The 13,930-nt window shown below is 46.6% G+C and overlaps 1 protein-coding gene across 1 annotated transcript in view; it reads right to left on the reverse strand.

The window, feature by feature from the left end:
• The window catches only part of IGDCC3 (immunoglobulin superfamily DCC subclass member 3), an 87,739-nt gene that overhangs the window by 19,693 nt on the left and 54,116 nt on the right, over positions 1-13,930 (reverse strand). Inside the window, exons 4-6 of the mRNA XM_030457087.1 lie at positions 12,677-12,807; positions 8,127-8,264; positions 1,635-1,793 (exon numbers count right to left, since the gene is read on the reverse strand). Of these exons, the coding sequence (XP_030312947.1) occupies positions 1,635-1,793; positions 8,127-8,264; positions 12,677-12,807 (428 nt within the window). The remainder of the gene's footprint in view (positions 1-1,634; positions 1,794-8,126; positions 8,265-12,676; positions 12,808-13,930) is intronic.

The raw sequence follows: 13,930 nt of genomic DNA on the forward strand, positions 1-13,930 counted from the left end.
CAGTTGTCAACAGGAGCAGTCAACAGTATTTAATAGCTGCATTTTTACAGCTTCATAGATTTTCCAAGCAATTTCTTTTGGCTCTGCCTTCCTGCCTCTTGGACATCAGCTTTGTGTTTGGCTCTAGCAGACCACTGCTACATGAGGTGTCCCTGCCCATGCAGGGGGTTGGATCTGGATGATCTTTAAGGTCCTTTTTGACCCAAACCACTCTATCATTCTATACCTGCAGCACATGCAGAGCTGTCCTGCAGGAGCTCCAAAGGGTTTGCAGCAGCACAGTGAGGTCATTCTTAATGCCTGGGTTGGTTTTTCTTAATAAGGGGACACACAGCTGTGCCCATCCCCAGCCAGCTGGGCTGTCCCCTCATTACATCACTCACCCTAAAATCCAACAGTAAAAGAAATGGGGAGTTTCCACCTCCTCTCATGCCTGGTGAGCACCCAGGACTCTGGAGGCACAAGCAGCCCTGCAGCAGCACCCTGTCCACACTGCTCCCAAGGGGCAGAGGGCTGCCAGCACCCAGGGCTGCTGCAAGAGCGGTGTCCCATCACCTCCCCAGTGACTCCCAGGACATGTCAGGTGAGCATCAGGGTTGGAGCAGGGCACTTTCCCCATCACCAGCATGAAAGGTTCAATTAGCTGGCTCCAGCAGGAGGTGTGTAATTTTAGATGCAGGATATTATCAGTCAACAGCTAACGAGTGAACTGATAAGAGCAGGAGATGCTTGAAGTGGCCCTAGCTTGAAGAGGAGGTGAGTGCCTGTAATCAGGGGTGGATTACTGCCATTCAGAGCATGCTGCCAGCTGGGTTTGCCTCCTGAAATGCTTGCCTGGGTCCCCTCACCATGGAGACTGGTCCTGTGGAGCACAGGGAGGGAGATTTGTTTGGTTTTGGGAGTGCTGATCTCTGCCTGGGGCTGGATCATTTCTATACAAGTGGCATTTCAAGAGAGTTGCTGCAGGAAAGGGGAGCAAAGCCCCCAAAGGGGGCTTGCACCAAGTGTGGACTGCTAAAGAAATCAGTATCACTGACTTGTGTCCCTCCCAACTCTGCATATTCTGTGATTCTATGACTTTAGACTTAGCTGTGCCATTTCAGCTGGACAACAATATTCTGTGAGTGATACTGATACTGCAGGAGTGATATCCATCATGTAGAAGAGCCCAATGCAAGAACAGTTCCTCTGCCCCCACTAAGGACCATGAAGGGGTGAGAAATTAATTTGATTAATTAATTTCATTAATTCAGCCCAGGCTTTCTGCTGAGATGTACAAGTGTGAGATGACACTTCTGCTGAGATGACAAGTAACCACCAGTGTCTGTTAAGCCAAATAAAGGCCTGTGATGGGGTGGGAGACCACTGCAACTCATGCAGCTGAGGCCTCAGTGGAATGATACCTGGTTGCTGCTTACCTGCATGGGGCAAGGAGACACACCTGGAGAAAAAAGCATGGAAAAACACAGAAGAAAGCAAACGTAGAAATGAAACACTTCACCTGACACCATCAGAGCAGTGAAACCAGCATCTGTCCAACCCAACCCTTGGCAGTGCCCAGGGGACATGTAGAGAAGGTGCAGAGGGCACAGAGAAGTGGCCACCACCACTCTGCAAGCCCTGGCTTTGCTCACCTTGCACCACGAGCCTGCCCTGCGCCGTCCTCCGCACCCGAGTGCCGGGTTTGTTGGCAGCACACACGTAGATACCGGAATGCTGCACGGTGAGGTCTGAGATCATGAGGTTTCCTGTCCCCAGCACCTGGATCCCCTCCACCCCAATCGGGCGACCATCTGAAAGAAGAGGAAAGGGGGAAGAGTGACATCCTGGACTTTTGTGAGAGGTTCTGCTGGGCACAGCCCAGAGATGCTGATGCTTTTAGCAGCACTGCCCTCCAGAGAAAACCTGGATCTTCAAGGAGAGGTTTGGCCAAACCTACACTTTGTGCTGCTGGGAAAACCAACATCCCATCACTGAACAAGAGATGGCATTCATACACATGTTTAAATTAAGCTGCAGCAACCAGAAACTTTCCAAGAGAATGGCTAAACCAAATTAAATGATAGCAGCTTCTATGAGCCATTACAGCACACTGACCAAGAATCTGCCCAGCTCAACAGCCTCCTCCCAATGGGGAGGCTCTGGGAAAGAGAAGAGCAGCCAACCTACAGCAGTACTTCCCTGGTGCACTCTCCCAGCCACTAGAAATTAATTTATAACTTGAGATTTCCCAAGCCAGAAGTTGTATCTTTCTGCCTGCCAAACCCTGCGGTGAGTTTTATGGCTCTGGGCACTGTGAACGTCAGATTTTCAATTCCTAAACTTTTGCACACACAGAATAGCCCAGGACCAAGAAGCCAAACTCTCAGCTGGATGGTCAGATCTACCCAGCTCCTCTGGCTTGGAAGGGAAACTGGAAATATCTGTCTTCACCCTGAGTGCTGAGCCTGAGGCAGGCTGGCAGGACAGCAGCAAGGTTTGCAGAAAACCACATCTGAGCTCCAGCACAAGGTCTTCCAAATCAAAGGGCTTGAAATAGCTCAGTATCAGGAGATTCACCTTCTTCCAAAGACTCTTTTCACTGTAAAATTCCCAGCCAGCTCTAATTACAATGTGTTTCATTAGGATCAGGCTGTTGCTTTTTATTGTTTCATTGGTTTGTGTTTTAAGACACCATCTGACAAAGGCAGCTCTAAATCAGTCCTTGCATGTGTCTGGGTGTCTGAGCTGAGGGGCAAGGCAGGGGAGCATTTAAAGGGAACACACTTCCCTCAAATAGGAAACAGGAATCCAGTTCCTCTCTTCTCTTTGCTTATGGGGGAGTTTAAAGAACTTCCAAAAATGGGAGAAGCAAGAAGCAGCCCTGGTGATCTCCCCACCAGACTTTGCAATGAGGCCTCCACAATACAGTGCTCTGCAATAGCAGTGTCTTGTGCTTCAGATTTGTGGCTTGTGAAAGGAAGAATTCATCTGAAAACTGCTTCTTGTGAGTTCTGTTTGTCTGTGCCATGATCTTGCTGAGGAAATGGAGGAAGCCAAATAAAACCAGAACTGCCCTGTAGGAAGCCATGGGTCATGGGGAGAGACCTGAGATGCTCCTGCTGGTTTCTACTCCCCATGGGTCACCTCCTGGGCTTGTTCAACCCACTTCACAATTCAACATCATCCACTGGGCAGAACAGTTCCCAGGGACATTGAGAGCTGAAGGCCCTCAGACTCAGGCTGGTTACCAATATTCATGGCAAACAACCACTCCAGTGGCTGCATCTGGTGTAATCCCAGCAATGGGACACCCCCGTGGAAAACAGAGGGACACACAAGTTGCCTGGACCATACAAGTGAGGCATCCCATCTCAGATCCACAGCAAAGCAGGGGCTGAAAGCTACCAAGCACTTCACAAACCCATCTCCTGCCATGCTCTTAATATATTGTTTTTCAGGAAATTTTGAAACTTAAAAGGTTGCCTTGCTTCATTAGGCAGGCAAGGCCAGACCACTTTGTTATTTGCATTGCAAAATAAAAGAAAATAAAATAAAAACTGCTCTGGTCTTTCAGAGGGAGAAAAACAATGTAATTAAATGATTAAATGATCCCCAAGCTGGCCAAGCCACTGCAGCAGTAAATGGCTCAGTCATAAAAAGCCCAGTAAAACATGACCTGTCCCACATTTAATGAGCAGTAAGAAGGAACCATTCCTTTCAAACATCATTTGAACTGAAGTGTGAAGAGGTCTGAATTAAATTCAAATTGGACTTGATTTCATCTTTTGAATTACACCTTGTGGAAGTCAATCTTCACAATAGGTATAAAAATCACATTTCTCTCTTGAGGGAGGGATGGAACTGGTGAAAGATGCAGAGTGGCCATACCTGGATGCTTCAGCACATTGTTGCCTGAAGAAATACCACAGAAATATGGTTTGATTGTCAGTAGTTTTACTGTATTATTTATAACATGCTACATAATTTAAGTGTGCAGAGACCCAGCCTGCAGCAGGTACTCCACACAGTCCAACTACCAGCATCAATAGGTCCTCAGCTGCCTCTCCAGCTCCAACTACTAATTAGAGGTGTGGTGGCCTGAAGAAACATCTCCTGTCAATCAAGTGTCTTTCATTTCCCTGAAGAACAAAGCTCTCCAAGCTCAGAACCCTCGGGGGCTCTGCCATTTGATTTGGAGACTGTGGCCACCTCTCAGAGCCAGCAGAGCTCGCTGTGCCACATCACCCCATGTCACATCACCCCATCTCTTGCTCAACTCCTCCCTTCCAATGAGCAGTGAAAAGAGCTTCTAGAGAAATAGCTCTGCTTTCCCAGTCTGCCCCATCCTCCTTCTTCCTCTACTGTGCCTCACCCAGCCTGAGCTCATCATTTGACCAGTTAGAAGCTCTTCACCCAATATCTGGTCCTTCTTATTAACAGTGACAACACATATATAATAAAGAGTATTTACACAAAAGATTCCTTGCATCCTGAAAGCTCAGCACTTTGCAGAAGTGTCAGGCAGAGGGACTGATGTCTCACACCTGCTTTGCAAAGGCTGCTCTATGTTTTAACTCTGTTGCCTTTACCCAGGAGACCCGAAGACTGGCTTGGATGAAGGGATCCAAACCCTGAAAACCCATCTTCATGGCACTGCTTACCACCATCAAGTCATCTCTCCACGGAGGAGATCCAAAAGACTGCCAAAGCTACCCATGCTGCTCAGCTCTCAAAGCTCTCAGGACCCATTCAGGCTTTAAACTGCTGCTTCTTTAACATGACCCTCTATTTCTTCTTATGGAGTCAAAAGCAGAAAACGTGAGGGCTGAAAACAAGCCACTCTGGGTGGAATTGCCTGCCAGATTCTCTCTGTCCATCCTCAGTTGGCAAGGACTGAAGAAGAAGGTTCAGCTGGTTGGGAAGAGCAGCTGTGCAACTCATTAAATAAAGAAGACCTTTCTCAAATGGGAGATGCTCTCCAAAGATGCTCTGGCTATGGACAGGTAGAGGCTTCCAGGTTGCCCGCTGGCATGAAGTCTGGGTGAAAGATGCCCGAGGTTTGGGAGCCACATGATTTATTTCTCCAAGGTGTACCTGATGCTTTCTGGAGTCCATCCCCTGCCTGCAAACCCAGTGATTGGCACAGCAGCACCAATTACAGAGACCCCTTAAAAGGGGTGATATAAATATGCAACGAGCCAAAGCTTTTCTTTCATAAGTAGCAAGTAGAAAGAAAGTAACAACTTTCTAATGTTGATCATTTAGGTCTTTTGTGAATTCTTTGTATTGTGCCATAGTAGCCTTCCACTTTTGAGACACATGGGTCTCCTGCTCCAGCGGACACTGGGCACTGTGGATTAGCATATTTAGAGTACATTGCAACAGTTGACTATTCAGTATGTGAAGTGGTGAAATTTACTCTATTATTTCTGAACACTTAGAGGAACGGTGCTCCTGTCAACCAGTCAGCCATCTATTGCAAGCTTCTGTGTCCAATAAGTTACCAATTAATTGGCTCCCTCAATTGTTGTATAGTTTACTTCTTGAATGGCCCCCTCTTTAGTAATTTCCTTCCCATTGTGAGACCCTTTCTGACAACTTCTGGACAACGCTATCAGATAATCACTGTCTTTTCTTTCTCCCCTCACTTTTCTATATCTCTCTAAATAGTTTATTATTCTGGCTCGGTACCTTTTATGGTGGCTGGCTCAGTGGCCTGTCACTTAAAGGGTAAGGATACATTAAAATAGTCACTCATTCAAAAGGCTTTGCAGTAAGTGCCCGGGATATTCATTTGAGCACACATACAGGTCCCAAGCCTGAAGTGAGGAGAGGCTCTGAAAGGAAAAACCCCATCTTCCCTGAACAGACCCTTAATGATTTTACATTTTGCTCCAAGCCTGCTCTCTAATGAACGCTGACGTTTCCATGCGTGGTGAGACACGGGGATTCTGTTTGTGGTCAGGGGCTACAATGTATTCCCAAGGACATGAAATTCAAAATTGATTGTGTGACACTCCAAAACTGCCCCAGAATTTGAATTATTTCCTCCAAGCAATGTATAGTTGCCTTTTCCACTGAAAACCAGCCAGGTTTTAGCAAGGCCAAAGCAAAAAAGTGTAAGTTTTGTGCAGGGTTTGCTTTGCCCTGCCCCAGAAAGCTGTAAAAGCAAATCTGGTGGGGTTCTTCTTGCTCCTTTTTAAGAGAGGAAATACCACAACACCAAACATATGAGCAAAGGGGTGCAGAGACACCCTGAAAGAGAAGCATGCCCAGCACAATGGCAATGCCACAACTCTTATTTTGACCAAGCAAGAAAGATGCTCACACATAATTGACATTTTTTTGTTGTTGAAATTAAGTCAAGCCTATTGCTAAATCAGCTGCATCTCTCTAATACTTTGTGGCCATGGATTATTTCCTTTCTGGAAGTGGATTATAATTGGGTTTTTTTTTTCCTAAGTTGAGTGAACTAAGTAGCTATTTAAGCTAAACCAGCTCTGTAGGAGGAACTTCAAGAAGGAGACCCTCCCATGGGAGGAAGCCACGTGCACAGATGGTTGGAGGATCTCCTCACCCAGCATAAACCCCTTTCCCTCCTCCTGATCCAACAGCCATGAAAGCACTTCTGAAGTGGTACCAAAAAAGATGACAGATCCAAAAACTCAGAGAGCCTGTAAGCCACATGGATACTGACATCAGTGTAATAATATTAAACAAGATCTTGTGATGTTCTGGACAGGTGACACTCCTGAGGAAGGGGAAATAATGGGATCTCTTTCCTATTCAGTAGCTCTAATTCTGCAAAGCAGAGAGGAGAGGGCAGCTATATTTTGGTGGAAGGCACTGCTGAGCTCAGACCAGGCAGCCAAACCTCACACAGAACTATTACATCTTCATTACTGGACTGCTCTGTAGAGACAAGTGTTTTGGAAAAGTAATAAACACTTATAATTAAGGCAATTATAAAGTAGTTTATTACAGCTGAGCACTAACATAGAGCTGCCTTGTGTCCAACAGAACCAAACCAGTGATCCAGCCTACCTGGGGAATTTCTAAACCAGCATCAGCCTGACTGTTATGGCTCTGGAGATAAAAATAAAGCAGTTTGTGGCAGTCACTAGCTGATTTTACAAGCCACCAGAGGATCCAAGCAGAGAAATCATGTGGTTGATGCTGGATCTGTGTCTTCATCCCCTGGCAGATGGCTCTGGAGTGGGAAGTGAGCTGGACCCTGACCCTTGGAGAGCCACAGGGATGAAGTCCCACATCCAGCCCAGCTGCATGAGACAGGATTATCCCTGTTTGTGTTTCACAGTCATCTTGGGGGACTCAAAGAGATTAGCATCCCAAAATGACATGACCTCACAGACCACAAGGGCTTGGGAAATGCTAACTGAACTCAACCTCACAGGAGGGGCTAGAAACTCCAGAAGATAAACCAAAAGCCATCAGCTCTTGGCTCTGCATGGATTTCTGTAGGGCAATGGGAACGTTGCTCTGAGGAAAATAGTTTCTGAGCCTTTACCACAAAATTAGAGCCTAAAACAACCCTTTCAGACTGGGAGAAACACAGCACTTTGCTTTTCCTTGCTTGTCTGATGCCACCAGACCCTGCCTCTGGTTTCCATGCTGATTAAAAAAGCATATCACTGACCCCAGCAGTAAGCATCACTTTTTTCAGAGCTTCAGACACATTAATTTAAATCCTGTCTTCCCTTCAAAATTTATTTTAAAATCCCTGAGCAGGCAGCACGTTTCTTCCCATTCTGTTTTAGGTGAAAGCTGTGTTTGTGTATGATTTTTCTTTGGGCCAACAGTGGGAATGTTTTTGATGCAGCTGATAAAGATGCTGTCACTCCAGGACAGATAAAATTATCACCTTTCACAAAACATCTACAGGTTTAACCAGCCCACTTCTCTAACAGCTAAAAACAGGATCTTGGCAGAGAAAAAAAAAACAACCCAAAGTGTAGACGTGAGGAGAAAAAGCACTTCAAGCCTACGGTGGGAAAGGAAAGGGTGAGTCACTTGTTGCATAAAACAGTGGCACCTTCTTATTCCTCATGCCAAGGGAATGGAGATGGGAAGGAGAAGGAAGAGAAGAAGGAGGAGGAGGGATCCCAGTCACCCCTGGGGCTTACCAAGGCGGCTCCAGGAGACGATGGGCCGGGGGTTGCCAGTGGCGATGCACTCCAGCACCGCTGTCTGGTGCACGGTCAGTGTGAGGTTCTCTGGGCCAACAAGAATCATGGGGTCCTTGTAAACAGTGGAGTGGGAGCCTGCAAGGACAGAATCATCAATGGTTTGGGTTGGAAGGGACCTTAAAGATCTAAGATCCCACACCCTGCCATGGGCAGGGACACCTCCCACCAGCCCAGGTTGCTCCAAGCCCCATCCAACCTTCAACACTGCCAGGGATGGGGCAGCCACAGCTTCTCTGGGCAACCTGGGCCAGGATCTTGCTATCTTCATGGTGATTAATTTCTTTAATATCTAATCATCATTAAAAGGCATCTAATTCCCTCTTGTTTAATGGAAACATTGAGGACACCAAGCATTCTCCAAGTAGAAATGATGTGGCTGGTGTGAATTTGAGGTCAACATGAAACAAAAGCAGCGTAATGTTTGCATGATGTCTGAACTTGTTTTTAAGAATGTGATGATATTCCTGGGAAAAAACTTTGAGCCAAATGATCCCACAACAGCAGCTCTTCTACCACCCACCTAAGGGCACCACAAAGCAGGAACCACAGCGAGGAGATGTACAGGGAGAAGATGGCAGGTAGGAAGCTACAGGACAGGAAAGCAAAAGAAACCACATTTCACCAGACAGGAGGAGACCACAGGGCAAAAAGCTCATCCTGTGTCAGGTACACAGCAGCTGAGGAGGACACAAGTCCTCCTGGGCTAAAGGTCCCTTCAGCCTTCACTCCCATTTGGTGGGAGCAGGAGAGAAGGAATAAAAGGAGATATTCTCCCTCAGGAAACAGGAGCACTGATCATCTCTGCTTTAGCCTTCTCCCCATTTCCAACAAGAGCTGGGTTATGTCCCACAAACACTGAGGTCAAGAAGTGTTGAAGGAATTTCAGCAATCTGACAGCTGCTGCTGGCAAAAATGCTCTCTACACCTGTGGAGAGAAATCCTTGGGCTGGTCATGTTCCTCCAACCCCCTGAGCAGGAGAAGGGCACAGGGAGAGCTGGGAAGCTGAGTTCTGCCCCAGGTCAGGCTTTGCTGCAGGGAACACCCCAGACTGACTCCTCTACATGGCCCTTCCTGTGTCTAAAAAGCTTCTTGAAAAGAAGTGGCCCATCAAAAACAAAAAACAAACCCACAAACCTATCTGCAAGGGCTTTTCTGCAAGAAAAAAAATGAATTCTTCCTGCTCTTGTCAGTGTTACCCTTTTCAGAGCAGCTCAGGGGTGAAGTCAGGGGGTTAGCTGAGGGGGTTTGCAGTGGTCCAAGGGTAAGCCCAGCTCACAGCAGCTTGTTTGTTAATCGTTCCTATGGGGGCTAAATGGGGAATGATAAAGGGACTCCTGAGGTTGTGCCTAAATGGGCAAAACCCAAGAAAAATCACCATGTCAGTGTGACTTAAGAGCTGACTGTCTCCCTAAATGCATTTCACTGCAAGCCATAAAATGCAGATTTTTTTGATGAGAACCAGAATGCACAATAAATTCAGATGACCGGCTGGCTAACCCCAAGAGATCTGAAAAACAATACCTTCCCCCTCAGTACCTCCCAGTGCCTTTAAAACTCCTGGAGATTTATTGTTCTAAATCACAATACAAACAGTTCACGCTTAGAATAATATGACATTATCATCATATTATGTAATAATTCCAGTATTTCAAAACACAGAAACTAAATGCATTGCCCAAGGTCACCCAAGTGTAGAAATGGCAGCTGAAAACCCCACTATTTTGCCAATTAAAAAACTTAAAATCCCATTTGCTTTTTTATTTATACTCCAAGTCCTATACAGGCATTTGGGTTTTCAGGTGTGGGCTCAGTTCCCCGAGTCTGGCCAAGTCCAACCCCTGCTCACCTGTGCTTGGGAAGGCCACCTCATGGTCCTGTAGCTTTGCTGCCAAACCCAAAACCCATGGCAATGCCAGCAGGGAGGTTGACACTTTTCTCCTGCCAGAAAAACTCTTTGATACAGGGTCAGGAGGGGCAAAACAAGGGGCTTGTGGCAGGCGAGTGGTGCTGGAGCACACCAGGGTTCAGGGCAGCTTGGTGGGGATTTATTTTCAAGGAGAAAAAAGCTCTAATGATGCACGTGGTCCCTAGGGATTCTGCCAGCATCAATTGTGGGGAGGTCCCCAGCACCACCAGGAGTGACAGGCACTCCAGCAGGGATGGGAGCATTGCTGGCACAGGCTTTTAGATCTTGATCAAAAGGAGAGCAGCAGAGAGAGAAGGTGTCAGTGCAGAGAGAGGCAGGCAGCCCCTCGGGAGCATCTCTGCTAAGCAGGCACTTGAAAATAATCAATCAGGGGGACTGAAGATATATCCATGATGCTCGCTGCCAGGGATAGGAAGGAGAGTGCTCCAAGCAGGGTCCTTCATCCCCCACAGGCAGCTGCCCTCCTCTTCCTCTCCAGACAGGCTATGGCAGTGTCCTGCTGGGCACTAAGTTCCTAAAACCCATCCCCATCCTCCCACTTCTCCTCCTTCCCCAGCCAGGGCTTGGTTTGGAAAACCCAGCAGTGACTGAAGCAGGGTCCAAGCCCTTCAGACACTTGCACATGGTGCCCATGTTCATCAGGCAACTGCTTGAAGGAAGGGAAAAACCAGAAACATTTCACAACCAGGAAACCTGGGAAATTGCTATGAAATACCCCTCTGAAATAAGGAATGGACAGAAGAGAACAAAACAGACTAGACAAGGCTATTTCACTTGGCTATTTCACTACAACAATCATCTTGTCCAGCTGCCAATAAGCACTTTCTGACCTGCAAGAAATAACCCAGACCAATAAACTGACACAAAGAACTTCACCATGTGGATATTTCACTGTTTCCTTTGCCTTCCACATGGCCACTGTTCTCATAGATCAAGAAGATAGATAAGTACCAGGCATCAAGAGGTCCCAGGTCTTTCAAAACCAGTTGACCCCTCAGAGCTGACATACATAGCATCACCCTTTCCTCAGCTTCACCCCATTTCACACATGCCAGCACTTACACACATCTGAGGGACAGGAGGATCACAACTCCTGAGGGAAGACCCTGTGCTCCAAATAAAAAAAACAAAACAGCTCACAGAGAAACACATTTTCCAACCAGCTCTGTGCAGATTTCCCTTGCCTCACATCTCCAAAGCTGTCATCTCCATTTCCACAGGGAATCTGGGATGGTTCCACACTGGAAAGCCATGGATGCTGGGTACCACCGCTGTCACAGGGGACCAAAGCAGGTACCCAGCAGCCAGTCCTGTATCTCAGAGCCCAGCTTGCCAGCAGGCCATAGCCACAATTTGTAGGTGACTACTTCTTTGGCACTCTTATCTTCTCTGAAGGTAACCTACAGATGCTCTGAAGTCCAGAAGAACCAAGCTGTCCTGTTTTCATACCAGAAGGACAAGCGTATCAAAGGCATTTCTAAGAAGAGGGGACAAAGGTGTCACTCACTCCTGGCTGCTTCATCACACACTGAGCTGGACAATTTGGCCCAGTATTTCCCACTTCCTTCACATTAGGAGCAGTTACTGAAACATCAAGGGAGACTCCTGAAGCTCAGTGTTTGAAATTAAGAAGACTGACAAATGAAGAAAGCCTGACTAGAAGGTCACACTCTAACATCAGGTTGAGAAATTGGCTAATGAGTTATTGCTCTAAAGGGCTCCAAGAAATCAGCTTGGGTCCCACATGGACAGCTCATGGAGGATGGGCAGGGGGGGCAGCACCACATGGAAATGTGGCAGAAGCAGATTTGCACCCTAATCCTTCCTTCACTGTGCCCAAGGCCATCTCTTCCAAGTGCCATTTTGTGTGCTCTTAAAAAAAAAACAAGCCAAACTAAATCTGTGCAGGTGCTAAGTGTGGATGTGGTGTTGCTTTGATTTGCCCTTACAGCTTCATCACATCTGACCACCAGCAGCATGAAACCAAACAGCAAGTGGGGGATTTTGGCCAGGTTTATTTCTGGAAAGCAGACCACAAGGCACCTGTTTCAGCAACTGACTTCAAATGTGGATGGAGAACGAAGTCAAAATTCAGCCTGAGGTGCTCAAGACTTCTCCTTCTCATCTTCCAAAGAAAGGTTAGCCTGCTCCAGCTGCAATGCAATGCAAGCAGCCTCCAGAACATAATTCCCCCATTAGATAAATAATTGATCACCCTGTGTGCTGCAATTACTTCCAGAGTGGGCAGGTCTCATAAGGAAATGATGAATCTTCCACATTTCCAAAAGAATTTATTTAATGTAAAGCTGCTGTAACTCATTTTCTCACCATTCTCCCTCTACCCAGAAACTGGCACCAATTTACAGGTGAAGAGACAGATTTATCTGCTATCAAAAGGACTGATCTGGCAGGAATTAGTAACAATCCCAAGCAAGGAAGCTGCTGTGGCTGGACAGAGGGATGCTTCCCAGTGCTGTTAGCCTGAACCTCTCTTTAACAGCCCTGGTCCAGACCAGCAGTGACAGAAAGACATTCAGGGCAGTGTTTACAGGTACTGACCTGACACAGTGAGTCTGGCCTCCCTGCTGAACTTCACATTAGCAATGTTGGTAGCAACACAGTGAAAAATCCCACTGTCTTCTGCCCTCAGTCCTGTAATCTGGAGGACTCCCTTGGGAAGCAGCGTGTACCTGCAGGGAAAGAAAAGCAGGAATGAAAACTTACAAGGTAGGACATAACAGGAAGGCAGGACATGATGTGAAAGAAGGCTCTGGAGGTGGAGCAGGGGTGCCAATACCACCTGGGAGATGCAACCCCAGAGGCTGAGCCCACGCTTATCAATGCATCACTTATTTTTTAGTTGTTTATATATATTTGAGCCTCTGCTCTTGTCTTGCATGGGATACATTCCCTTTTTATTTCCTTCCTCAAGAAAACATGACTTTTGCTGGGAGGCTAAGAAATAGATGCTTCCTATTTAACCTGTGGAAAGGCTCTGGCAAGCACATTTGCATGGGAAGACAGCTGACAAGGGACTTCTTAACCATCAGCTGAAGTACAGGGACCATGGAGAAGCACCAGGGAAAAGTACCAGGTCCAGGTCCACCACTCAAATCCCCATGACCCTGAAACCTCAAATGCATGGAAAGGGATGTCTAAAATAGGTATATGAAAGTATAATATAGAGACCTATGCAAACAGAAATAAATATTTATAATTTTAAAACAGAGGTACATTTAAATGGTGCATGCATACACACACACACACACGTATGCATACATACATTACAGGTTGCTTGGCAACCATGTGTTTAAATTGGCAGGTAGTAAGTCAATCCTCTGTGATGAGTTAATAATCCATTTCTGTGTGGAAGATGAGGGATATCTTTCCCCATATCAGCATATGCTTAAGTGCCTATAACCAGCTCCCTGTGCTGGCTTCCAAACGTGCTGCTCGGTGTCAGTGGCAGTGTGACAGCAATCAGCTCTACACCTCCCCAAAAGTTGACTGCAATCTCCCCGGGATTTTAAAATGCCCATTGTTTTGGATGAATTATACCACAAGAAGCCTTCATTTTTGTTAACAATCTGCCCACAGCATTAGAAAATTCAATTCCAAAGCTATTATTCTGCCTCCAAAGCCTCCAAGTGCAAGACTCAGCATACAAATTTATATACACTTTATACGCAGAAAACGCACCCGGAGTGATTAATGCAGAAAGCCAATTCAATGGGAGAAGCAGCCCCCAGCACCCAGGCCTCCTGGTGTCAGAGATTAATCTACTGAGCTGACAATAAAAACCTCCCTTAGTAA

Source organism: Calypte anna, chromosome 10 (assembly GCF_003957555.1).
Source record: "Calypte anna isolate BGI_N300 chromosome 10, bCalAnn1_v1.p, whole genome shotgun sequence".
In the NCBI taxonomy this organism is placed as follows: domain Eukaryota; kingdom Metazoa; phylum Chordata; class Aves; order Apodiformes; family Trochilidae; genus Calypte; species Calypte anna.